This window comes from Gorilla gorilla, chromosome 1 (genome assembly GCF_029281585.2).
Source record: "Gorilla gorilla gorilla isolate KB3781 chromosome 1, NHGRI_mGorGor1-v2.1_pri, whole genome shotgun sequence".
NCBI lineage: Eukaryota > Metazoa > Chordata > Mammalia > Primates > Hominidae > Gorilla > Gorilla gorilla.
This window is the reverse complement of record NC_073224.2, coordinates 119294859-119321320: the sequence shown is the minus strand read 5'-3', so window position 1 is coordinate 119321320 and position 26462 is coordinate 119294859. Positions and strand designations below refer to the sequence as shown.

At 36.2% G+C, this 26462-nt stretch overlaps 1 protein-coding gene across 3 annotated transcripts in view; it reads right to left on the bottom strand.

The window, feature by feature from the left end:
* The window catches only part of SYCP1 (synaptonemal complex protein 1), a 137880-nt gene that overhangs the window by 73986 nt on the left and 37432 nt on the right, over positions 1 to 26462 (bottom strand). For all 3 annotated transcript variants that reach the window (XM_031004128.3, XM_031004131.3, XM_055356133.2), the window contains 5 exons: positions 22174 to 22235; positions 7171 to 7275; positions 6127 to 6230; positions 4563 to 4680; positions 3617 to 3687 (listed from right to left, as the gene is read on the bottom strand). In XM_031004128.3, coding sequence (XP_030859988.2) covers positions 3617 to 3687; positions 4563 to 4680; positions 6127 to 6230; positions 7171 to 7275; positions 22174 to 22235 — 460 coding nt within the window. The remainder of the gene's footprint in view (positions 1 to 3616; positions 3688 to 4562; positions 4681 to 6126; positions 6231 to 7170; positions 7276 to 22173; positions 22236 to 26462) is intronic.

Below are 26462 nucleotides of genomic sequence, written 5' to 3'. Positions count from 1 at the left end.
AGGATGCAGAGAAAAAGGAAACCCTCATACACTGCTGGTGGGAATGTAAATTCGTACAACCACTATGGAGAATGGCTTGGAGGTTCCTCAAAAATAGAGCTACCGTATCACCCAGCAATCCCACTCCTGTGTATACACCCAAAAGAAAGGAAATCAGTATATCTAAGAGACATTTGCACTCTGTTAATTGAAGCACTGTTCACAATGGCCAATATTTGGAAGCTATGTAAGTGTTCATCAACAGGTGAATGGATAACAAAAATGTGATGCATATACACCATGGAGTACTATTCAGCCATAATAAAGAATGAGATCTTGTCATTTGCAACAGCATAGATGGAACTGGAGGTCATTAAGTTAACTGAAATAAGACAGGTACAGACAGACAAACTTTGCATGTTCACTTATTTGAAGGAGCTAAAGTTACAACAATTGAACTCATTAAGATAGAGAGTAGAAAGAGGGTTTCCAGGGGCTAGGAAGAGTAGTGGTGATAGGAGGAAATGGAGATGGTTAATGAATACAAAAAATAGAAAGTGAATCACATCTAGTATTTAATAGCACAACAAGGTGATTATAATCAATAATAATTTACATGTACTTTTTTTAAAAGTAAAAGTATAATTGGGCTATTTGTAACACAAAGGATAAATGCTTAAAGTGATGCATACCCCATTTACTCTGATATGATTATTACACATTGTATGCCTGTATCAAAATGTCTTATATACCCCATACTTATATATATCTACTATGCACCCACAAAAATTAAAAATCGAAAATTAAAAAGAAACCTCAAAAGAAGCAATGGTAAAATCACAAAAGACAATCAAGTTTAATAAAAAATTGAAACCTTTCATATAATAAAAAGTTCTCTGAAGTTAAAGGAAAACAACAGGTTAGGGAAAATATGTGCTATAAATAAACCAGGTAAAAGATTAATATATTTTTAGAAGCTTAAGCAAATCAATTAAAAAAAAAACCTCAAAAGATTAGAGGGCAACAGGTATAAGCAGACAATTTTAAAAAGAAGAAATTCTAAAATCAAACTTGAAAGCTTCCAAAGCTTATCCAAAAAATAAAAATCACAAATCATACGAAAAATGACTTATCCTTATCTTTTAAATTATCAATAAATTAATAATACCCAATATCAATTAAAACATTTTAGGACCAGCATTTTCATATAATATTTGTTGTATTGCATGGTTTACAATGATACAACCTATTGGAAACTAACCATCAAGCCATAGAAATCATTATTACTATGATCCAATTCAAAATAAGGAAAAAGTATTTATGTGCCAACATGTTTACTAGTATTATCTATGAAAATGAAAAACTAAAAAACATAAATATCCAAAAGTAAAAATGACTAAAATAATGTCATTACATCCACTTGAATGACTGGTAGATGGGCATTAAAATAGATGACTGTGAAAACACATAAAAACATTAATAATGCTAAAAATAATATTAAATGGAAAAGCCACATATAAAATTATATATGTATGATTATAAGCAATGACCAAATACATTCTTTAAAATATAGAGTGGGTACACCTATGGGAAGCTGACTTCCCTCAGTTGGGCACTTCTCATGGGGGCTGAACATGGTTCCTGCCATTCTGTTACCCACTCTCCCAGGTGAGCCCTGGATTGGCTCCCAGAAGGCCTTTGTAAAATCAGTAGCCATCCTGCAGGCAGGTGGGAGCAACAGGGGCTTCAGTAGCTTCATTTTCCTGTCTTGCAGACAGAGACCCTTGGCTACCACTGTGCTGCTAATAGGATAAGTACTCTGTTGCCGGATTACCATGCCTTTTATACAAAACCAAATTAACTTACCTAATACCTGACACCTCTTTGGACTCTGAACTGCTTTCTCTCATCAAGCATGCTAGCCCTCTAGACAGAATTCTAGAAATTTGGCAGATAGTGGAAGTCTTTAATTGAACTTACTCCTTATTTGACTGAAAGGAGTTTTAAATTCTGAGCTCCTGAGATACTGACTAGCAACCATGGAATGAATGTGTGACCAGAAAGTGGCTTTGACACCAAGTGCTGCTGTCCCTTTGTAATTGGCTTCTAACGGATTCAACCAGAAATAACTGATAATGTGAATTTGTGTTAATTGTTCACTTGTAGGAAAATAGAACACATATCACCCTTTGTTAGGTAGACATGAACTTTTCCTGCACAAAGCCTTGCTTTTAAAGAATGCCCAATAAGGCAAGAAAAAGCATAGTAACTTGTGCTTTGAGAGCTCAATATTTGTATCTTATCAGTACAGAAGAAATATTTCTGTGTAACTTGATCTTCTGTCTAGTACTTGTCTTATAGGTAACCAACACTGAAAACTTTGTAGTGATGGCTACCAAAGAAATACAAAAAAACAACGTTTTATTTCCAAATTGTTAAAGAGCCAGCCATTGATGCTGCTACATGAGTTCCATGCTCAAGAGCCATTGTAAGAGATTAAGGGGTTTCTAGGTTTTTGGTGATTTTTTGTTTTTTTTTTCTTTGTTTTTTAGTTTGTTTGTTTTTTTTTAGTTTTTTTTCTTCTTTCTTTAATTTTTTGATTAAAACATACACACAGCTGTTAGCATAAAGTCGTGGGGGGCATTTTCTGGAATGCTCAGCAGTTCTGATTAACTGCAAAGCCCAGGTTGCCTTTCGTGAGGCAACTGAAAAAATCCTGTGTCTTGATAGCATGGGTGCTGTGTGTGTGCATGTGTGTGTCTGCATTCATGCCTTAACTCGGGTTACTGCTCAACTTTAGTTCTTGACTTAGTCTGCACCATCATCTAGATTGTATTGTACATCTTGGTCTGAACTTCATCCTGGCAAAACCAAAGTTGCAGGCACAACAGTTTAAGAATGCATTCCTCCAGAAGAGTATCTGGTCAGGTTGACCCTGAGCCTTCTTTGGACTTAATTTGGAACTTAGCCTAGAAAGCAAAAGTGGACTGTCCAACAGAAAGATGTCAATAAGGAAAAGAGGAGAGCCAAGCGCTAGCATGCCTTTTGCCTCTGCATATCTGTGCACACTGTATGTTGTTCATGATAGCTTGTCTACAACTTGACTAGGTTGGAGTTCTGGTAATAGTGGCAATCTTGACATTCTTGGTCAGAGTTTAGAGAGATGTAAGACTTTCAATTAATGTCTTATTTACTCCTTTATGTTGATTAGTCTTTGATACATGTGCTGAATCAGAAACCTAAATAAAGATAATTTTTTAAAATGTAAAAAAAAATATATAGAGTGGGTATAAATACTCTAGTATTATAATAGTTCATATGATTAGAAGTAATTTTTAAGATTTCTATATTTTATTAAATGTGATTAATATATTTTCTTAATTAAATATTAAAGAATTAGAAGGTTTATGATGCTTTAAAATTTCTGTCTAATCTCACTAACTTTTAACACTAAGTATAAAGTAGACATTATTATAATTTTATTTTTAAGCAGGATTCCACAACAGTGATTTATGTCTAATTTTTACTTTATAAAATATTCAACAGCAGTCCAATTTAAATTAATGATAACAAGTTAATAGAAAAGAAATATCAAAATCTTTTGCCAGACAAAAAAAGGCCAATTTGTTAGTCTTGCCTTAATTGGGTTTCTGTTTCTTGAAGATTTTCTATTTGTTTCAACATCCTTTCTTCTTGCTTTTTGTTATTCTAAAGAAATAATGTTGTTTATATCAATTATTTTGTTTAAACAAAAATAAAATTTAAACTACTATTTAAGACCTTTATCTATCAGCATAAAATTTATGTAGTTATATATAAAGCAAAAAAAGGGCTTTTCAACTTGTATAGTTCCATACTACTTTTTAAGCCTTACTTTAATTATTCTCCCAACAATCTCTGTATAACAAAACAAGTATAACAAGTACAACAAGTATAACAAAACAAGTATAACAATCTCTGTATAACAAAACAAGTATCATTTGGTTTTCCAGCATTACTTTGAGTCTGTATCCTTTGTTCATATTGTCACTTCAAGTAATGTTTTCCATTCATTGTTACCTACTGAACTCATAATTCACCTTTTAAGACCAAAATCAATGCTATATTCTCTCAGAAGCCTTCTCTTTATCCAAAGCAGAAGTGATCCTGCAAACTCTGATAGCACCTTGTCCCACTAACAACATATATGACATACTATTTTGCTTAAGTTATGTGAGAAATTACTATTTTTTATTAAGTCATAAGTTCTTAAAGAGAAAGGGTGACATTTTATTCATCATTGTATCCTCCACAATCTTATATGACTTAATAAATACCTATTGACTAAATACTTTTTAAAAATCTTGATGCATAAAATTAAATTAACTTTTTCTAGTAATGGCTTCCATTTTAATTTTAATCAGAGGGTAGCCTCTGTTGCCTATTACCACCCTATAAGACCAATATGCATATTTTTCTTCTAAAACCAAGTTTTAGCTCTAAAGCAATCAGACTTTAAAGGTCAAAGGGTCTTTAGAGGTCATCTATTCTAACCTGCTAATTGGAAGAAAACTAAGTCACCAGCACTTTCTTTTTCAACTCACATTAATATCTTCTTGCTGATTCTTGAGTTCTAGGGTCATATCACTTGTTTCCTGTGTGAGCTCTTTGTTTTCTAGTGAAAGCTTGTTGCAGTGTGAAGTTAATTCAGTATTCTTAAGCCTATTTTTTTAAAAAAAAGTCATACCAAAATATTTACAAATGTAATGACATAATATGGAATTTTATTCAACATAATGATAGGGGAAAGGGATGAAGGGCTGGGGGGAAAACATGAAACAAAATTGACTATTGGTTTATAATTCCTGAAGCTGGGTGATAGGTTGATCATTACATTATTCCCTCTAATTTTTATATTTTTGAAATTTTTCTTTACTAAATTTTCAAATGTCATACAATATATTTCCTTGCATGTTCCCTGTTTGCTCATCCTTTCATACTTTCCACAAATTTTGAAGAGCACATTATTTTCTTCAATAATTTTTTCCTCTCCATTAGACTGTCTCTTAGAAGTTATTTCAAACTTCCTATAACTTGATTAAAGTAGTACATGAAGCATTAGCTGTGTTTAATTAAGATATTTTTACCTGCACGTTGTGCACATGTACCCTAAAACTTAAAGTATTAAAAAAAAAAAAACTAAGTTTTTTTGCACAACACCTAACTTGCTCTTAAAAGATCTCAAATGTTCTACTTTGGAAGAGAGATTATTGCTGTATTGCTTACATCCAATATCAATTTTAAATGAAGGCGGAGGAGTATGTGGCTCTACAGAGTGATTTTAGGAGCATCTATTATCTATTTCTACTTAATGATACTGGAAATTCATCAAAGAGGAGATAAAGTGTTTCACTAAGCCAATGAAAAGTTGAAAAGCAAATATACTAAGGATAACAAATTTACATTAAAGTACAAACAACTAACCAGTCCATTCATTAAAAGGGACATTAGTTAATAGATGAGTTTAACCTAGGGCCCTTAAAAAAGTACTATTGAAAAGGTACCAGAAATAGAGAATTAGATAAAAAGGAAGGGAGAGGATGCTGCATAAACTGTTTACTTCTCATATTTAATCTAGCACTGAGAAGCCACCAAAAGGGGAAAATCATGCTCACCACCACTATACTGGCTACTTGAATTTACTTTTCTCTGAGTAATAATACAATAATAATTTCCCCGCTTTCTCTCCAAATTAAACTTACTGAGTAGGTAAAATCATCCAATTCAATATTTTATTTGGATAATGTAAGAAATAATTTTTTATTTTGACACTTTATCAGCAAAAATCTATAAAATAATTTAGCAAAACAACCAAAACAACCAGTTAGAACTGAAAATGATTATTTTTATGGGGAACTAAATACCTCTAAGAAAAGTAACACATTGATCTAAAGTGGTTCTCAAATTTGGGATGTACTCTTTTTTTATGTCAGTGATATGTACTTTCTTTAGCAATGAAATTAGCACATTATTTAGATCCTTAAGAATAAAATACAATTTCAAATCCATTCAAATAAATATTAAATATAATTTACTAAATTATTATTTATTACCAGAAAGCTTAGGAATTGAGTACATAAGCTATTTTTAGATAAATGGAAAACATACTTCTCATTTTCAAGCTCAGTTTTCAGATCTTTAACCTCTTTTGAATAATACTGTTCACTTGTGGTAATGGCAGTTAACTGTATTTCCAAATCATGTACTTCTTTCTGCGAAATAAACATATATAACTATGGCAAGTGTTTTTCGAATTTTCTCATTTAAAAGGTATAGTCACTGTGTAATTAGGTCATATATTTGGCAAAAATTTGGCAGGTTATGTCAAATATTTTAAACGAGTAAATTTAAAGTGAATAATCACTATAATTTTAAAACAATGAACAATGACATATTCAGTATAAGTTAATTCTATCTTGATATTGTAAAATTCAACCAGAAAAACATTTATATGCTATAAAATATTCTCACTCTGCCAAGTAACTAATTTCTATTAAAATGTTATATTATCAAGGAGAAATATATTAATTGATGAAATCAGGTAGTGTCTTAAAAAACTAAAATGTTATTATTATAAAAAGACAAGATGTAATACTGTCATGGACTGGAAACATACTTTAAAATACAAATTCTAAAACTGTAACATGAGCACTATAAAAAGTACTATAAACTAAGAACCTAACTTAATGAAGTCTAAATTTCAAATGTACCAATTAAGAAATACTTGGCTAGGCATGGTGGTGTGCCCCTATAATCCTAGCTACTTGAGGGGATGAGCCAGGAAGCACAGGAGTTCAAAGCTGCAGTGTGCAATGATTGTGCATTTGAATTAGCTACTTCACTCCAGCCTGGGCAACATAGCAAGACTCTGTCTCAAAAGAAAAAATACTCAAGACATCAAGAAATATAACTATTATAAACCACAGCATAATGCATCATATTGATCTTTTAAATGCTGATCTTTCTCACATTATAATATGGGGGTTGTCTAGATGTGTTTTAAATCAATCATAAATATATTAATGTAATAATAAATGCTTGGAAAGGAATTTTGTGAAGAAATCTTTAACAAAAGAAATACTTATACCATAATCCATAAATCTATGTTCTATTAACAAAATATTTAAAATAAAAATGTTTCCTTAAACAAACCTCTCTGGCTTGGAGAAGACCAATTAGTTCCTGTTCTGTTCCTTTTAATTCTTCAGCAATCTTCTCAAATTGTTTATTTTCATATAAAAGCGTTTCCTTTTCTCCCTATTTATAAACATTAACAAATCAGGAATGCCAAACCATACACATAGTGAAAGTAATCAAACTGCCCACATGGAGCTGTGGAAAGAACTATGAGCTTCCCCCTGGCTAAAATTCTTTAAAAAGAGAAAATTAGTCAATATTAAGTAAATTCAAAGACTAAACATGATGACAGACAATTCAGTAGACACAGCCCTGGAACACAATAATTAATTGTTTAGTTACAGATGATTAGTTTCTCATCATTCCTTCTACTATCCAACACAGCAAATATTTATGAACTCACTTTTTACTTTGTCTTCCCAAGCACGACATCACAATGATTTTATAAAAGGCCTCACAATAAAAGGTCCTATATTATTAACCATAAAAACAACTAATTGTAGTTAAGGAGTTTGAATTTTATCTATAGACAATGTGGAATCATCATAAATGTTACTGTAACAATATATCATCATATTTGCGATTTTAAAAGATAACACTAGCAATAGTGCAGAAGAAAGCTTAAGTAGGGTGAACCTAAAAACAAGAAAGCCAGTAACGAGACTACTGTGCCAAAACAAATGCAAGATGAAAAGTGTTTAAATTATATCAAGGACTGTGGAGACAGATTGATAACAATAACCATGGTTTCATGCTTTCAGATGACTTCTGTATGACCAGCCCTCACTAGATGCTTAAAATATATTTTCATTCTTTACACTACTCTATGGAAGTCAGATTTTTATGTCTCCATTTGACGGATCAAAAAATAGAAGCAGTCTTTTAGCTTTCAGTATGTCACTATAATCTCATGCCCAGAGACCAACTCTCCCACTGAAAACTTCTATAAACTCTGGACAAAATACATAAATACATATAAATGTGTGTGTGTGTGGGTGGGTGGGTGGGTGTACGGCAAGGGAGAGAGAGGGAAAGAAGGAAGGAGGGAGGGCGGGGGAGAGAGAGAGAGAGAGACAATATATAACCTAAGGATTTTAACAAGTAAAAAAAAAAATTAACACAAGTGGCTGGAAGAGGAGTGAGTTTGTCAGTTTTGGTAGCTTTGTCCCAATGGTGAAATGTCACTGCTAAGCAGTGTGGTATAGGCAGCTAAAACTACAATAGAAACCCCACCATCTCTCTTGCTAGAGGAACCTGGTAGAACCAGGGAAAGGAGCCCTGGGACCCACAACCAGCTGCCAGAATATAAAGGAGAAATCATACAGAACAAAGAACCACTGAAAGTAATCTCCTGATTCTATGTATGAATACTACACAAATTTAAAAACAACCCATGAGGCATACATTCATACACAGAGTCAAAAGTAGTACACCAAAGGCTCAGAGAATTAAACTAAGATTTGAAGCACCATTTATAGAAGGTGAGATAAAGTTTATTTTTGAATCTAGCAAACTGATAGATAAAACAAAAACATTTACATTATTCAGAAGAATGTAATAGAATCTACATAATATAACCTTCACAATGTCCTGAATATAATCCAAAATTATTCAACATACAAAGAACTGGTAAAATGTCAACATTCTCAAGGGAAAAGGCAACAGATATATGCTAACCCCAGTATAACCAAGATGTGAGAACTTTATCAGATGAGAACTTTAATGCAGCTAATTCAATTTTGCTCAATCAGGTATAGGAAATACTCTTAAAATGAATAAAAAGACAGAAAATCTAAGGAAAGAAATAGAAAATAAGAATAAATGGAAATTTTAGAGCTGGTAAAAAAAAATTCATTGAATGCTCATGGGAGCACAATGGAGATTACAAGGAAAGAGACAGTGAATCTGACTATCAGAACAACAGAAACGATAGTCTGAAGAATACAGAGAAAAAACATTGAAATAAAATGAATAGCACCTCAGGAACCCGTGGAACAATATAAAAAGATCAAATCAATGTATAATTGTAATCTTAGAAGGAGAAGACAGCAAAAATAGGGCAGAAAAATATTTAAATGGCCAAAACTTCCCATATTTGAAGAAAGTTAAAAATTTACAGATTTATGAAGTGCAGTGAATCTCAAATATAATAATTCAACTTCACTTACATACTGCTGAAAATCAAAGTTATGGAGAAAATCTTGAAAGCATGTGGGTCTCTCATTAGAAAACATGGAGGATCAAAGACAATAAGACATCATCTTTAAGGTGCTGAAAGAAACAAAACTGTCAACCCACAATCCTATAACAAAAAAAAAAAATCCTTCCAGAATGAAGAGTAAATAAATAATATATTCAAAAAGAAAAACTAAGAAAATTTGTCAGCAGCAAAACTGCACTACAAGAAATACTAAAGGAAGTTCTTTAGGCTGAAGGAGAACAATATTAGAGGTAAACGTGGATCTTCAGGAAAAAATAAAGAATATCACAACTGGTAAATATTGCAGTAAATATAAAAGATCATTTTTCTTCAAGTTATTTAAAAAACATATGAGTACTAAAGCAAAAATTATAGCACTGTCTTGGAAGATGTAAATGCATGTAGGTGTAATATATATGACAACTCTAGCATAAAGGACAAAGTGGGAAAAGGACATAAATAGGGAGGCCGAGGCAGGTGGATCACGAGGTCAGGAGATCGAGACCATCCTGGCCAACACGGTGAAACCCCATCTCTACTAAAAATACAAAAAATTAGCCAGGCATCATGGCGGGCGCCTGTAGTCCCAGCTACTCGGGAGGCTGAGGCAGGAGAACAGCGTGAACCCAGGAGGCGGAGCTTGCAGTGAGCCGAGATCATGCCACTGCACTCCAGCCTGGGCAACAGAGCAAGACACCATCTAAAAAAAAAAAAAAAGTTTCAACATTTAACATGAAGTGGTACAATATTAACTCAATATAGACAAGGTAATGGATACATGCTGTAATCCTTAGAACAGCCACAAAAATAAATGCAGAGAAGTATAGATAAAATACCAGTAGATACATTAAAACGGAATGCCAAAAAATATTCAAATAACCCAAAAGAAGGCAGAGAGTTTAAAACAGGAACAAAACAAAGGAGCAAACGGAAAACAACTTTTAAATGGTGAATCTAATCTAAGCCACATCAACACTTAAACAACAATTTTTAAAGATATCAATGGTCTAAATTCTCCAATTAGCAGTGATTGTCGGAGTGCATAAAGAAAGAAGACCCAATTATATGCAGGCTACATATAAACACATATGTACAAATATAAAGTCAAATGTAGGTTGTAAGATATATCAGGCAAACAACAAGCATAAGAAACATGGAGTGGCTATAATAATATGTTAAAATAGACTTTAAAACAAAAAAGTATTATCAGAAATTGAGGGCATTTAATTATAATCAAAGGGTCAATTCATCAAGAAGATATGGTAGTTAGATATAAATGTGAAGTTTATAGCAGAAGTTCAAAACACACGAAGCAATCACTGATAGAATTAAAGAGATAAATAAACAATTCCAAAATCCTACTAGTTTTAACTCTTCTCTCAATAAATAATAGAATTAGACCCAAAAATTCAATTAAAAACATATATTTGTACAACACCATCAGCCAACTGAGCCTAAGTGACAATTACAGAACACTCTACCTAACAATAGCAGAATACGTATTATTTTCAGTGCACATGGAACATTCACTAAGATATATCATATCTGATACATAAAACAAACCTTAACAAATTTTTTTAAAAAGTACATTCTCTGACCATAACAAAGTCAAACTAGGAAAGAATAACAAAAAATAACAGGAAATTCTCCAAATACATGGAAATTAAACAATAGACTTCTAAATGGGATCAAAGGAAAACCCTCAAGAGAAATTTAAAACTATTTTAAACTAAATGAGAATACAACACATAAAAATTTGTGAAATGCAGCTGAAAAGGTGACTAGAGGAAATTTATAGCATGCAAATGCTTACAGAAAAGAAAGGTCTCAAAACAATCTAAACTTCCACCTTAGGAATCTAGAAAGAGAGCAAAATAAACTCAAAGTAGCAGAAGGAAGGAAATAATAAAGATATGAGCAGAAAACAATGAGATTGAAAACAGAAAAACAATAGAAAGAATCAATGAAATATAAACTAATTATTTGAAAAGATCTATGAAATTAAGAAACCTCTACCAGACTAATAAAAAAGGGGCCAGGCACGGTGGCTCACACTTGTAATCCCAGCACTTTGGGAGGTCAAGGCGGGTGCATCACTTGAGGTCAGGAGTTCGAGACCAGCCTGGCCAATATGGTGAAACCCCATCTCTACTAAAAATACAAAAAATTAGTAGGGTGTGGTAGTGCATGCCTATAATCCCAGCTACTCAGGAGGCTGAAGCAGGAGAATGACTTGAACCCAGGAGGTGTAGGTTGCAGTGAGCCTAGATCATGCCATTGCACTCCAGCCTGGGTGACAGAACAAGACTCCATCTCCAAAAAAAAAAAGAGACAAAAAAGAGAAATGACACAACAACCAATATCAGTAACAAAAAGAAGGTAATCCTACAGACTGTACAGATATTAAAAAGGATAACGGGAAATGCTACAAAAAATTCTATGCACAGAAATTTGACAACTTGGGGGAAATGGACTAATTTCTTTAAAACCAAAAACTACCAAAATCATTCCAGATTAAACAGGTAACCTGCATAGTTCTATAACAATAAAAAAAATTAAATCCATAGTGAAGACCTTGCCAAAAAGAAATCTCTAGACCCAAGTGGTTTCACTAGAGAATTCTACCACTTAAAGAAGAAATTATACCAATTTTACACAATCTCTTCCAGAAAACAGAAAAGAAACAAAAGCTTCTATGGAGCATAAAACAACTCTATCTTGGAAGCTAATCTACCACGTTGGCTTCTGCTTAACCCCTGTTCCAGAAAGTCCTCTAAGATTTCCAGTTTATCAATTGTTCCTTGTGTACAAGAAGGTACTTCCCGTAAATCCTGCCCTTAGGACATATTTCTAGTATTGCCTCTGAAGCACATGTACCCCTCCTCTAAGGTATATAATCCTTGGGTCTGGGGGTTAATGATGCAGGGATTCATCATCTTGTCTTACCACTACTTGAGACACACATGGCTTCTGTTTGTAAGTCCCTATTAAATGTTTCCAAGAAACTGGATTTATAAGCCTCTTTCTTCAGCCTCTAAGCTTCTTTGAACTTTGGGATAGGTTTGCAAAGACCTGCCTCTGTGAAACAGCTTCTCAGTTCATTTTACAAAGCCAGCATTACTTTGTCTCCAAAACCAGACACAGATAGCAAAAGAAAAGAAATCTACAGACCAATATCTCTTATGAACTCAAATATAAAAATCCTCAGCAAAATATTAACAAATAAAATTCAGTAATATAGAAAAAAAGTACAATACTCAACAACAAATGGGGTTTATCCTGGAAATGCAAGGTTCATTCAATATTTGTAAATCAATGAATACACCACATTAATGGTCTAAAGAAGAAAAACCACATGATCATATAAATTGAAACAGAAAAAGCGTTTCAAACAATTCAACATCAATTCATAATATAAACTTTCAGTGAACTAGAAATACAAGAGAACTTTCTACAAAAAACCTGCAAGTAACATCATAACTTAATGGTAAAACACTGAATGTTTTTCTCTTAAGATCAGGATATCAAAGATTTACAAGCTCACCACTGTTATTCAGCATACTGGAAGTCTGAGCCCATGCAATAAGGCAAGAAAAAGAAATCAAATGCTTATTTGGTAGTTATTTAAAATACCTGCAAAAAGAGAAATACTTGGGTATAAGCCTAATATAACATTTACAGTACTGTATGCTGAATACTGCAAAATGCTAATGAAATAAATCATTATAAAGAAGATCTATAAAAATAGAAACAGATACTATGTTCATGTACTAGAAGAGTCAACGTACTAATGATGTCAGTTCAACCCAAATTAATCTATATATTTCACACAATTCCAATAAAAATTTCAGCAAGAGTTTTTTAAGGTATAGAAAAGCTAATTCTAGGCGGGGCGAGGTGGCTCACACCTGTAATCCCAGCACTTTGGGAGGCCGAGGCGGGCAGATCACAAGGTCAGGAGATCGAGACCATCCTGGCTAACACGGTGAAACCCCATCTCTACTAAAAATACAAAAAAGTAGCCAGGCTTGGTGGTGGGCACCTGTAGTCCCAGCTACTCGGGAGGCTGAGACAGGAGAATGGCATGAATCTGGGAGGCGGAGCTTGCAGTGAGCCAAGATCGCACCACTGCACTCCAGCCTGGGCAACAGAGCGAGACTCCATCTCAAAAAAAAAAGAAAGAAAGAAAGAAAGAAAAGCTAATTATAAAATTTATATGGAAATGTAAAGGAACTAGAATAGCTACAACAATTTTGAAAATGAATAATAAAGTTGGAGGAATCACATTACTCAATTCTAAGACTTAGTATTAAATCTACAGTAATCAAGACACTGCAATATTGGCAAATGAATAGACAAATACACCAAGAAAACGTAAGAGAGTCCAGAAATAGACCCATACAAACATGGCCAATTGATTTTTATAAAAAATGTGCAAAAACAATTCAATAGAGAAAGGAGAGTATTTTAAACAAATGGTAATGTCATCCTACATCACTTTTTCTCACTACTACTACGACCTCCCAGACTAAGCCACCATCATCTCTCCTCTGGCTACTGTGATTGTTTGTCTACTCTTAACTGTTCTACCTTAATACACTATTCTCCTTCAGGCCAAATGTGCTTTTTGAAATGCAAACCTGATCAAGTCACTCCCTGCTAAAATCATCTGGAGTGTCCCATTCCTCTTAGGATAAATACAAAATTCCTTTGATATGATTTACAAGGCCATGAATTGTAAGGCTCCTATCTAACTCTCCAGCAGCATCTTTCACTTCATCATGTACTCACCATACTCCCTCCCATGAAAAAAATCTTAGCATGTTTCCTCTATCTGATATGCTGTATTTTTTCTCCAGATTTCAGTTCAATCCTTACTTCTTCAAAAAAGCCTATCCTTACCTAACTAGTTCAAATCCTTTTATCATAGGCCTCATCACACTATGAACTAATCCTTTAATGCCCTTGTCACCATTGTAATGTTACATTTCAATGAGTGATTGAATTTAAGTGTGACTACTTGATGGCTGTTGTTCCATGAAGGCAATATATGGGTCCATTTGCTCCCCACTGTATCCCCAGAGTTTTAGCATAATTAAAACTCAACAAATGTTTGTTTTTGTTCTTCAGACAGGGTCCACTCTGTTGCCCAGGCTGGAGTGCAGTGGTTCAATCTCGGCTCACCGCAACCTCCGCCTCCCAGGCTCAAGCGATTCTCTGTCTCAGCCTCCCGAGTAGCTGGGATTACAGACACACTGCCACCACGCCCAGCTAATTTTTGTATTTTTAGTAGAGACAGGGTTTTGCCATACTGTCTAGGCCGATCTCGAACTCCTGGCCTCAAGTGATCCGCTCACCTCAGCTTCCCTAAGTGCTGAGATTACAGGTGTGAGCCAGCATGCCCAGCTGAAAAACTCAACAAATGTTTGTTAAATGAGTAAGTGAATTATCTTATTTATTCCTCACAATCACCCTATGAAATATGTACAATTATTTTTTCCATTTCATAGATGGAAAAACTGAGGCATCAAGAGTTTAGGTAAACTGCTCTTGATCATATAGCTAACAAGTAAAGAGCTGCACACCAATCAAGACATTCTGATCCTGAGAATCCAGATATTGATGTTGTTCATATATAATGAGACTGCCAAGTAAAAAGAGCACCCTGGAGAACCTCTGATAAGCCTGCCCACTGGGAGGACAGGGCGGGGCCTCAGGAAGCTCCTGCCCTTTGCGGGGTGGGGGATGAACTTGACCCCTCCTGCTCTTATGTGGTAACCAGGGATTCAATCTGTGATGCAGAAGGCCTGCTAGCAGGACTCTCTCTTTGCTGAGAGTCCCTGTGGCCCTTTTTGTCCTTTTCACCCAATAAACCCTGCCCTACTCACCCTTTAAAGTGTCTGCAAGCCTAATCTTTCCTGATCCTGCGACAAGAACCCGGTTTTCTCCTACAACATATTGTTTGAGAAAGAAACATAAGGCTTGAGAAAGTGTGAGTGAAATGCAAACCAAAAAAAAAAATCTTTTTCTCTTTCGCTTCTAAGCCTTTTTTCCTTCGGATTTCTTCTGAGGATAGAGGAAACTGTACCCCCACTCCCATTGCTCCCGGAGATCTGGAATGTCGGCCTCAGTCCAACCCAGCCTTTCCATGGCCTTTTCTTTCTTTTTTTGGTACAGATGGGCGAGCAGCAGTTCCCCGCCGCCCTCCCCTCCCCGTTGGGAAGCATGACCCAAGGGCCCCACGAGGCTGGCTGGCACTCCCTGCCAAGCGCCCGTGGAGTCTCCCCCTCCCCCAGCCAGGGAGTCCAGCTCCATCCCACAGCAATTATGCTTCTCTCCCTAGTGGAGGAACAACTTGCATAAGAATAATAAGTTCTTCCCCCAGGCATCCTTTTCTCTTCACCCTGTCAGCAATTAACACAGCCCAGCATCTAAGCTGTCTCATCCTTTTCTCTACCTTGTCAGCAGGTAACTTTTAAGCCAGGTTTTTTTCTTTTTGGAAGACATTTTGCTGGGCCAGGAATGATGGGAATCACTATTTATATTTTCTGTAGTTTTAGTTGTGAGAAAGGATTTGTGAGGTTCGTCTTAAGCTGCAACCAATCTAGCGTGCTTTGCATGACTTTCTGTATAGTCCTCAGCAAACTTTGCTGCAGGCCTCCATCTTGCTGTCCTTGGGAGCAAGACCTGTAACCACATAGCAATGTTTTATTCTAGCCTTTGCCATTTTACAATGGTGGCCCCAGGTTCAATCCTAGCTTAGCGAATGAGTCCTTTATGGTTTCATATCTGCATAACCTTTTGCTGCTTATTGACTCTCTTCCCCTCCACGCACTGCCTTGGATTTTCCTTTCTCTGAGCCTTTAGTAAAGTTTGAAAGCCAGAAGTATTGGTAGCTTGGCCCAACTAAAGTCGGCTAATAATGGAGTTAAAAGGATTTTCTTAAGGAGCACTCAGCTTAATTAAAGTGGATATCCAAGTTATAGCTCTACTTATAAGGCCTTTATGTTTTCCTTTTATTGGACCTTGTTTTTCTGGGAAAAGGTTTTTTTCAGTTGACTGAATTATTTTCCTCGATTTTGCCTTGCCACTTTTAATGCACATCTGAGTGGGGAGAGACCTCTGCTATCCTCATGGAACCCCAGGAATTAAAAGCAGATAGATTCCTCTCCCCATTTGAAAAGATCTTGTGACAACTGGGGTTTCTTCTGCCTGTCTATGTAGTTACATACGTGTGATGTCTCTAAAAAGAGCTCTAATTAATTGGCTTAAAGGAAGATAAGTGCTTGGATCAAATATTTTTTAAAGGGAAGATAAAAGCTGTGGTACCTTTCAGTTCATATAACTTTAATCTTTGTAAAATAAAGACTGACTTAAAGATTATTGGTAAAAAGCAGATATCATCAAAATATAAATAGGTGGACTAAATTATGCAGGTCAGATGCAAGGTTTGTTAAGTGTTTTAAGGTTATAAACTGCTTTTTGGTTTTTGAGAACTGTTCAACTTGGTAAGGCATGGGGACATATGGAACTAACCACACCCTTAATTATGCAGGAAGAAGTCAAACCTTAGCTGCTCCTAGCACATACTCAAAACAACTTACCAGATTTTACATTGAAGTTAAAAATTGCTAAAAGTTACTATTATGACATGTAATTGAGACTACTGGAAATAGATTTACATGTGAGGTGTGTAAGAACAGTAAAATGTGTTTTTAATAAAAGGTTATAAGAGGCTAGGCGCAGTGGCTCATGCCTGTAATCCCAGCGCTTCGGGAGGCCGAGGGAGGTGGATCACTTGTGGTCAGGAATTTGAGACCAGCCTGGCCAACATGGCAAAACCCCATCTCTACAAAAAATACAAAAATTAGCCAGGCATGGTGGTGGGCGCCTATAATCCCAGCTACTCAGGAGGCTCAGGCAGGAAAATCACTTGAACCTGGGAGGCAGAGGTTGCAGTGAGCTGAGATCACACCACCGCACTCCAGCCTGGGTGACAGAGTGAAATTCCATCTCAAAAAAAAAAAAAATGTTATAAGAAGGCATTAGAAATGTAAATTCTTGCCTAAGGTTAAAGAATTGTTTCAAATTAGATAAAATAAAGTTAAAAGTTCAAACAAGTGGTGGAAGGATTGTAAAAATTAATCTTGCAAAAACTCTGTGTGTGCATATATTGACTAAATTCAAAAAGGCCTTATAGGGTTTTTCTGTAAATTGAGCATTAAAATAAAAGCACAACGAGGTATTCATAAGGCACTAATCTGCTCTTAAGCAAACTTTGTAACAGGTTATAAAAGTTTCTGAATCACGACTTTGGCAAAATAAGTGATCTATGTCATCTGGAATTCTATTTCATAACATTAAGTGTTTTCAACCTCTAACATATTTTACAGGCTTCCCAAAATCAAACTTCAATTTCAAAATTGCCTTTCCTGATGCCAGGCTTTTCCGATGCTTCAGAAGGGCCTCTGGAGTATCCAGAAAAGAGGTAAACAGGATTATGTGACATGTTTAGTTACATAGGATTGCCAAAATGGTGTTCAATATTCTTTAGGTTATATTTTGGTGAATAATACTAATATATGTTCCCAAATTTTATGGGATTTCTAAAATTCTAATGTCTGAGTATACTATCAATCACAATTAAGGTTAAGTTATTGTAAACCACGGAGGTACCAAACTTCTTTGTCAATTGTGTTTCTAATTGTAACTACCCTGGACATTTCGTTATTCACAGACAATTGTTGTCTTGTTTTAATTCTTTTCAAAAGATGGTTTATAATAAGCTATAGAACTTTGACAGGTGCTCTCAAATACAGGTCTGATAACTTTGAAGATTATGACACTGGAATAGAGGGAAATGTACAGAATTCATGAAGAGCTAAAATGTTCATGAATATCAAGGAAAAGAAGAGCTGACTGAATGAATTCAGAAAACTGAAGCAATCTTTTTGACTTTTGCTTGGAATATTGCTGATCCTTGTTTTGTTTTTCAGAGTAAAGGAAACATTTTGGACTATTTACAGCCTTTAATAATTGAGTAAGGTATACTCCTGTGAACAAAATTTAGAGCATGTTTATTTCTCTCTGCCTGGTTCCTCTAGAATTTGGAAACTATCTGTGAGTATTCTTAACTTACGGCAATATAGTTGTTTGCATCAGTGCAATAAGAATCCATTTTCTTTTGCAACAGGATGCAATTAAAGAAACTGATTGTTTTACCAAGGCTTTGACTGGAAGGGTATGCTTCCCTTTAAGGAGTCAAACTTGACTTGCAGAGCCAATAAAAGCCCCTTGGGAAAAAACTGGCCTCACACCGTTGTCTGCACAGCCCCGTACAGGGTTCCTGACCTGTGGTCAGTAAAGAATGTCACTTTCTAACAGGCCAGGAGTTCCAAGTATATCTTGGGACCTTAGAAGGAGAGGATTACCCAACTCAGAGGTATTTGAGGATACAAACCCATGGCTGGGCCTAGCTTTAAAAGGTCTTATCTGAGATTCCTTGTGGAACAGAGTACCATCAAAGCCAATCTAGAAGTCCTATGTAGAAATAGTTATTCTTGCTGTACTTTATGCAAAAAATCAGGCCAAGTATAAGACTAAAGTCTATTTTGCAAACAACTCAGTCCTATCATGATTTTTTTTTTAACAAAAATGAGGACTGGAGAGAGAGAAATTATGTTTCAAAACTTATCATACATTTGTCATTACTTTCTAAACTCTTTAGTTGTTTTTAAGTTTTTGCCTACATTTTAGACTAATCCTGCTTGTTCCTATGAACCAAGCAGCATTCTCCAGATGTGGCTCAGAAGGAAGAAAAGGGGATGGGTAATGTAAAAATCTGGATCAATATTCTAGTTCTGAGCAATTATCTTGCAAATCCGGACAGATGATGGGAATAAATAAGGTGCCCATCACCTGGAGGTTTCTTTTTTGGGAAAGTAAGACCAAGGGAGCTAGCCAAAGCCAAGCACAATGCACCCAAATCTTAGCAAGCATAATGATAGCCGCCAGTTATCTGGGCATGTCACAAGACATCCTTTTCTCTCCCTTGTTGGAGGAAAACTCAGTTCCACAGTGTTACCTTAGCATTCAGCTTACGATAAGGAGTCCATGCAACACCCCTGAGACACATTTTGGTCCCAAACTCAATTCCAAGCTTTGGGTCAAAGCACTAGGAAAGAAAACTGGATCCAGAGGCTGACAATAAGGGAAGTTAAAAGGCACAGTGCAGGTGAGTGTGGCTGATTCCTGCCAATTAAGCCAAGCTTCCCATTTCATGGATAAAGTCTATGCTCATATCCATGACATAAATGAGGTCTAGGGAATTCAAAGGCTACTCACAGCAGGGGAGACATAGCATATGTGGGTAAGAGCAGATACTTCCACCCTCTAGGCTCCCCTGTTAACATGAGTGAAAGCCACTAAAACACCAATGGGTGGTACCTGTCATGGTTGCCAGGACTCAGGGATGCAAGAACAGAGGAAAGAAAGAGGAATGCCTCACTTTCCCTCCCTCACATATCCCTGGTATTTGCTAGTGATGCCTGCTCTCCTTTTTCTAGATGAGTAGCCATTCATCTTCAGTCTGTACCCCTTTCAAATGCATCCTGAACTCCTGGGACTCCTTTGGAAAAAAACCTTCTTTTTTCCTTTTTCCTCCTATCTCCTCTCTTCACTGATAGGTAATTGTGTCTCTGTACTATGGGAGATTCCCCTCAGATGCATCCTCCAAACTGGGAAGAGTTAATTTCTCAAACCTTAAACTGGTCAGCTTAGGATTGGGCTCAGGGGAAGGGAACCCAGAAGCCTGACATACCAGCAAAAGGGTAAAAGTTTTTCTTACCAGTCAGGCTTTTGGCCCTCCCTTCACCGTGCAAACTGGTAAAAGGCCTTGGGATTTTTGAGCTGTCCTTACCACCTACCCCACATTTTATTTTGATACATATTTTCTAATAACACTGTTTGTGTCTTCTCACCTTCAGGCCATCAAACAAACTCCAAAACGGTCATGCAACCAGAGCTTCAGACATTGGCTCCTTTTGCCAGGAATCCTTAGATAGGTCTCTGAGGGAGATCTGACTGCTGTTTTCCCAAAACAGCACCTCCTGTCAGCAGGAAGCAATTAAGATTGGTCTTTGTCCTTATCGTTATCCTTATCCTTATCCTTATTCTAATGGCAGTTAGATGTACTTCTTTAGAATGGAGAAGGTAAAAAGGTTTCCAAGTAAAAAGGTCTCCCCGGAGAACCTCCGACCAGCCTGTGCACTGGGAGGACAGGGTGGGGCCTTGGGAAGTTCATGCCATTTGCAAGAAAGAGGAGCCTGACCCTTCCTATTCCTGTGTGGTAACTGGGTATTCAATCTGTGAGGCAGAAAGCTTGCTAGCAGCACTCTCACTTTGCTGACAGTCCCTGTTTCCCTTTTTTCACTTTTCACCAAATAAAGCCTGCCTTACACACCCTTCAAAATGTCTGCGAGCCTAATCTTTCCTGGTCATGTGACAAGAACCTAGTTTTTTCCTACAACAATAACAAAACCTCCAAACCAGTCCTTGTCCATGCAGAAGTGAATAGTTATATAAAAGCCAATGCTTTAGTATTCATTCAACAAATATTTATAAAGTGTTACAAAGTGTCACTTTCTGTGCTAAGTACTAGAGTTACAAGGTAAACACACAAAGGCTCCTAACCCTTATTGAAGCATACATTCATTCCACTATTTATTTATTGAGCACCTACTATGTGCCAGCCACTATGCTAGGTAAGGAGTCTAAAGGGTGAATAAAGCCTTAAATAATAATACCAAAAATAAATGAATTTCGTTTGTGATAAGTGTTACAAAGGAAAAATTCAGGGTGCTATGGAAATAAGCCATACAAAGACCTAAACCTAGCCTAGAGTATCAAGAGAGGTTTCATAAAGCAGTGACATTTAAGCTAAGACCTGTATAAGTATGCATTAATAAATCTGAAAGCACTGAAAACATTATTATTAGTTACAAAGAGTTTGTCCCGGAGCAATTAAATGGAGAAAAGAAAAATATTTTAAAATAATGCTCCCCAAGGGACAGAAGAACTAGGAGCTGCAAAATCAGGTAGAGATGTGATAGGTAAACACAAAATCAATTATCAGTCATCATAAACAATATTATATTCTACATCAGGGGCCAGAAAACTGCAGTATGCAAGACAAATTCAGCCTGCAGTCTCTTTTCCTAGACCCTTAAGCTAGGAATGGTTTTTATATTTTTACAAGGTTCTTAAAAATAAAAGAGAGAAGGCAGAGGAGGCAAAGGCAGAGAAGGAGAAAAGAGAGACCATGTATGGCCCACAAACTGTAAAATATTTACTATCTAGTCCTCTACAGACAGTTTGCTGACCCATGTTCTATATACTGTAATCAATTAAAATACAATGAAATTTTACCCTACATCTTCACTAAACATGATTTTACCTGAACATTAAATATAGGTACTGAATATATATCATACACCTTTTTCAAAATTGCATCTTTATTGTTCAAAGGGTACAACATCCAAAATTACCAAATTTACAATCAGCTACATAACATGCAAATTTGATCTTAGTGTGCTATCAACACATATTCAAATGATATAAACAGCTTGATGAAGACAGTTAACAAGGTATATAAAAATTGGTCTAAAAAATGCATCTTTACTTAAAACCAAATATAATTTTTACATTTTAGCTGAAAAAATTAGTATAAAACATCTATAGTGTGAGAGTCTATAAGTTAAGGGATTCAATATTCTTCTGAAAAGTAATTGCTATATATTAATAGGAAAGACTATACTTACCAAGACTTTTTTCAATTCTTCAAGTTCTACTTCTTTGTTATTTGTAAGCTTAGTCATCTCTTCTAAAATGAGCAAAAAAAAAATGTGTTAAAAAGCTGGATTAAAAGAATAGGAAAAGAGACAGAAGGAACAAGCATAATACTACGCAAAAGGGAAAAATCAGGAGAGACAAATGCAACTAGAGCAATGTAAATCATAGAGGGAGTCCAAATCTATGCAAAGCTAATAAAAGATAAATATTAATAGTAATGTTTCTCTAAAGTTAATGCCATTGCCAAATAACCCAAAGTTCATAAAGCAAAATAAGCAATAAATCTATATAAAATATATTTGAAATGAGGTCAGAATGTACATTTACCTTCAACTCATCACTGTCTAAACATCTGACATTTTAATCTTCACTCCAAACTTAAAAGAAGTGATTCTCTTTTCTCAAGCTAACTCTGAGCATTGTACTTTGGATTTCAACATTCCCACCTCCTCTGAGACTTTGCCCCTACGCTACCAATATACACAGATTCTATGTAGAGGAATCTTTAATTTCCCTTATCTCGTCTAAACATTCTATTTGATTATAAAACAATATCTGACCTTTCTGCTCTTTCAAGCAGCTATCAAATTTCTTAGTTTGTTTTTCCAACAAATTCCTATTTGTTACCTACACATTTCATTTTGAACTCCAAGTAAAACTAATGCTTATCACCATAATAATAAAATTGTCATCTTAAGGATCACCAATAACCATTTTGTGATACAATTCTTAAGTCTTCATCATTGTGGAGGTTTGTACTATTTGATACTATTAACTCATCCCCATTTTTTCCTCCTTGATTTTGCACTATTCATATGTCCTGTTTCCTCTCTACCTCCTGTTCTTGTTTTCTTTGCTGACAGCCTTCTTTCTTGCCATCCTAAAAAATAAAGCCCAATGTTTTTCTTTCTCCAGTTCCATGAGTTCAACATTATGCTAATAAATTGAAAAATCTTTCCAGCCCAAGCCTCCCACATTTTTCAACTTTCTTATATTTTTAACCTGCCCACAAAAAATTAAACCAAAAAAGAAACTGCCTACAGAATTCCCTAATATGTCCAGCTGTCAGCTAAAAATTTATTGTGTCTGAAATATTGTCCTTCCTCACTGTTAAGGGTCATTATTGATTAATGGAAATGTAATAGACTTACTGAAAATTTCTCAAACTCTGTACATTTTTTGAAACACTTGTAATAATTGTCCACAGTCTTTAAAGAAAATTAACAAAATATAAAATGTCAATATAGAATCCAAAAGAAAAACCTGACGTATACATAGCTTATTTAACTAGAAAGTGTTATTTCAGGTAAAAATACTTAATTTTTAAAAACTCAAAAATTGATTAAAGACAGTGGACTAAGCATGTCTCTATATGTTCTCTCACCCCAATCCCACAAAATTAGAAAAAAAAGTACGAGAAAAAATATATATAAAAGAACAACATTAACAAAATAAGAGACTATCATTAACAAACCAGAAAATTAAGGAATCCTTGGAGAAAAAAGAAAAAAAAAACTCACACTAATTCAATGAAGGCTATGTGGAACAAGACCAAGTGACCATACGTCTCACCACAAAGCCCACCTCAGGATAAAGTAAGGATCCTAGGAATTTGGGTGGCAGATGAGGTAGTGTTACAAATAGCTTATTATTCTTAAGCAGGATAAACATCCTCTATAGTAAAAGACAAGCTGCTATGCCCACCTTTCCCCACAGCAACTCCCACTCACTCCCATAATCAGAAGAATTAGATTGTAATACACAAGTGGGAAAAGAAGAATACTTATAACTTAGAGAGTCAACAATCAGGTACCAACAATTTGTGAAGAAAAGCAAAACAATGAAAAAGAAAGCTCCAAATTAAACTGTGAAAAAAACTAAAACCCAAAGAAAAAGAGTTAATAGAATGAACAGAAACAGATATTTGACTAAGTATAGTGTTCCAACAGGATACCAGATCCCTGAAATAGATTACCTAGAGCTCTTAGAAATTTAAAATTTGACAACTGAGATTTTGAAAATAGCAAAACAGACATATTTAAAGATTGAATTAGCAAGGGAGAAACAAATTTAGATAGAGAGATAGAGATAGAGATGAGGTAGATAGAGATAGAGATAGAGATACAGATACAGATACAGATACAGATACAGATACAGATACAGATACAGATACAGATGGAGATACAGATAAAGATAGAGATACAGACAGAGATAGGATAGAGATACCTCCCAATTCAGGAAAAAGAACAAAGAGGTAGAAAATGTAAGACGAAAGTTTAAAAACAAGAAAGGCTTCAAGATGGCTGACTAGAGGCATCTGCCCACTCACCTCCTCCACAAAGAATAACTAAATTAGTGAGTAGATAAATTACACTTCAAATAGATCCTCTAAGAAAGAACACTGGAATTCAAAAGAGATGTGTCAGGAAACACCTAAGGCAAGGAAGGAGAGGAAAGCTAGGCAGCCTGCTCAGAATGGGCTGGGAGCCTGGAAAGGCTCCCTAATGCAGGGAAAGGGTAAGTGAGAAAGCCCCAACCATCCACAGTTCCACTGCAGACTCCTGTAATCCTAGCCATTGTAGACTCCTTTGGACCCTGAGATTAACATAGGTAGCTGCCTAGAGATCTCACAAAGGCATTGCTCCATAGAGGGAATTTATGCTGGGTCCCACCCACCCTCTGAGTTCTAAGCAGCTATAGCCCAGTACCATTTTGAGAGCCCAGCCCCCAGGAGACTACATCCTGCTCTGGGGCCCAACAACCCCCGCATCTCCATATCCCTGGAGCCCCACTGACATCCCCCCCGCCCCCCGCCAATACTCACTGCTGGCTACTGCTACCAAGACTGAAGTGCACCCACTGGCAGCAACCCCGCCCCCTACCAACAGCAGGACTGCAGCACATCTTCCCGTGCGTGCGCCAGGGAAAGGCTCCCGCTCCTGCAGCTGCTACTACTGGCTGCTGCTGCTGGAGCCAAAGCATAAGCCAATGGCATCAATCCCATGTCACCCCAGCAGAAGGGCCATCACACATTTGCAAACACCCCAAGGACAAGCTACCTTGCTCACAGCCACAACCACTGCCACTGCCAGCTACCAGGTGAAGCCAGAACCACTAGCAGCAACCTCACTGCCCCCAGCAGCGGGGTCACATGCCCTGAGTACAGGCTCACGGACAGCTGATGCCTGGGGCTGAAGCGCACACTCCTCAGAGGCCTGCCTATAGCTGCTGCCACCTACAACAATCGCACACTCCCTGGCAGCAGGGCTGCAGCACACTTGCACATGCTCTAAGGGCAGGCTCCCCCAGCTCACCACAACTGCTGCAGCACTCACCTGAGTGCTCCATCAGGGGCGTAGGAATCACCCCACCCCTGCCCACCAGAGCCAGCACCTATAAACACAACTGGGAAGCCTGAAGATAGGCCCACGAGGACTATCTCTGCTCCCTCAAGTGCCTGAGTACACTGTCCAAGAGCCTAGGGATCACACTGCCCCATCCACCACCATTAGCACCTAAGCACTCCTCCTGGGTGCCTGATGAAGGGTCAGCCAGGCCTGCCACTACCACCACAGCTGGCACTCACCCACATGCACTTGCCTGTAGGCCTGCGGACTGGCCCACACAGTCCATTGCAGCCACCGCATTGCATCATTTTTATTTCCTTCATAGCACTTATCCCAATTTATAATTAAATATTTATTTGTGATTATTTGTTTTGTATGTCTCTCCAAGAAGAGTGCAAACCTCATGAGAACAAATACCATGTCTGTTACATTCCTCATTACATATCCAAGGCTAAATAAGGAATAAACATCTAAGCCTTAGTTCAATAGTTATTATATTATATATCTGATAATCAAAGCAGAAGCAATAGAACCTACTAGGAGGGGAATCTGTTACATACCAAATTGAAAGCAAAGATAGATCCAGATATGGAAAAATGAGTACAAGAATAAGACACATTTACAGCAATATTAGACTGAATTGAAGATGGGCAACGCATGAAGCAACAAAGAAAACTGTAACAAGTTAAGAAACTGAGAAAAAATTACTTGCCAAAGATTTCCTATTGCAGTTGACTTCAACTCACTTGGTATGCAGTACTCCCACTCTTTAAATGAACAATGAAAAGATAACTGATACCTAAGTAGTTTGAACTTAGGCAATGAGATGCCTCTTAAATTTGCCACATAGAATAATCAGATTTGTATTTTTAAAGAAACACTCTAGCAGCAATGTAGAAAATGAGCAAAAG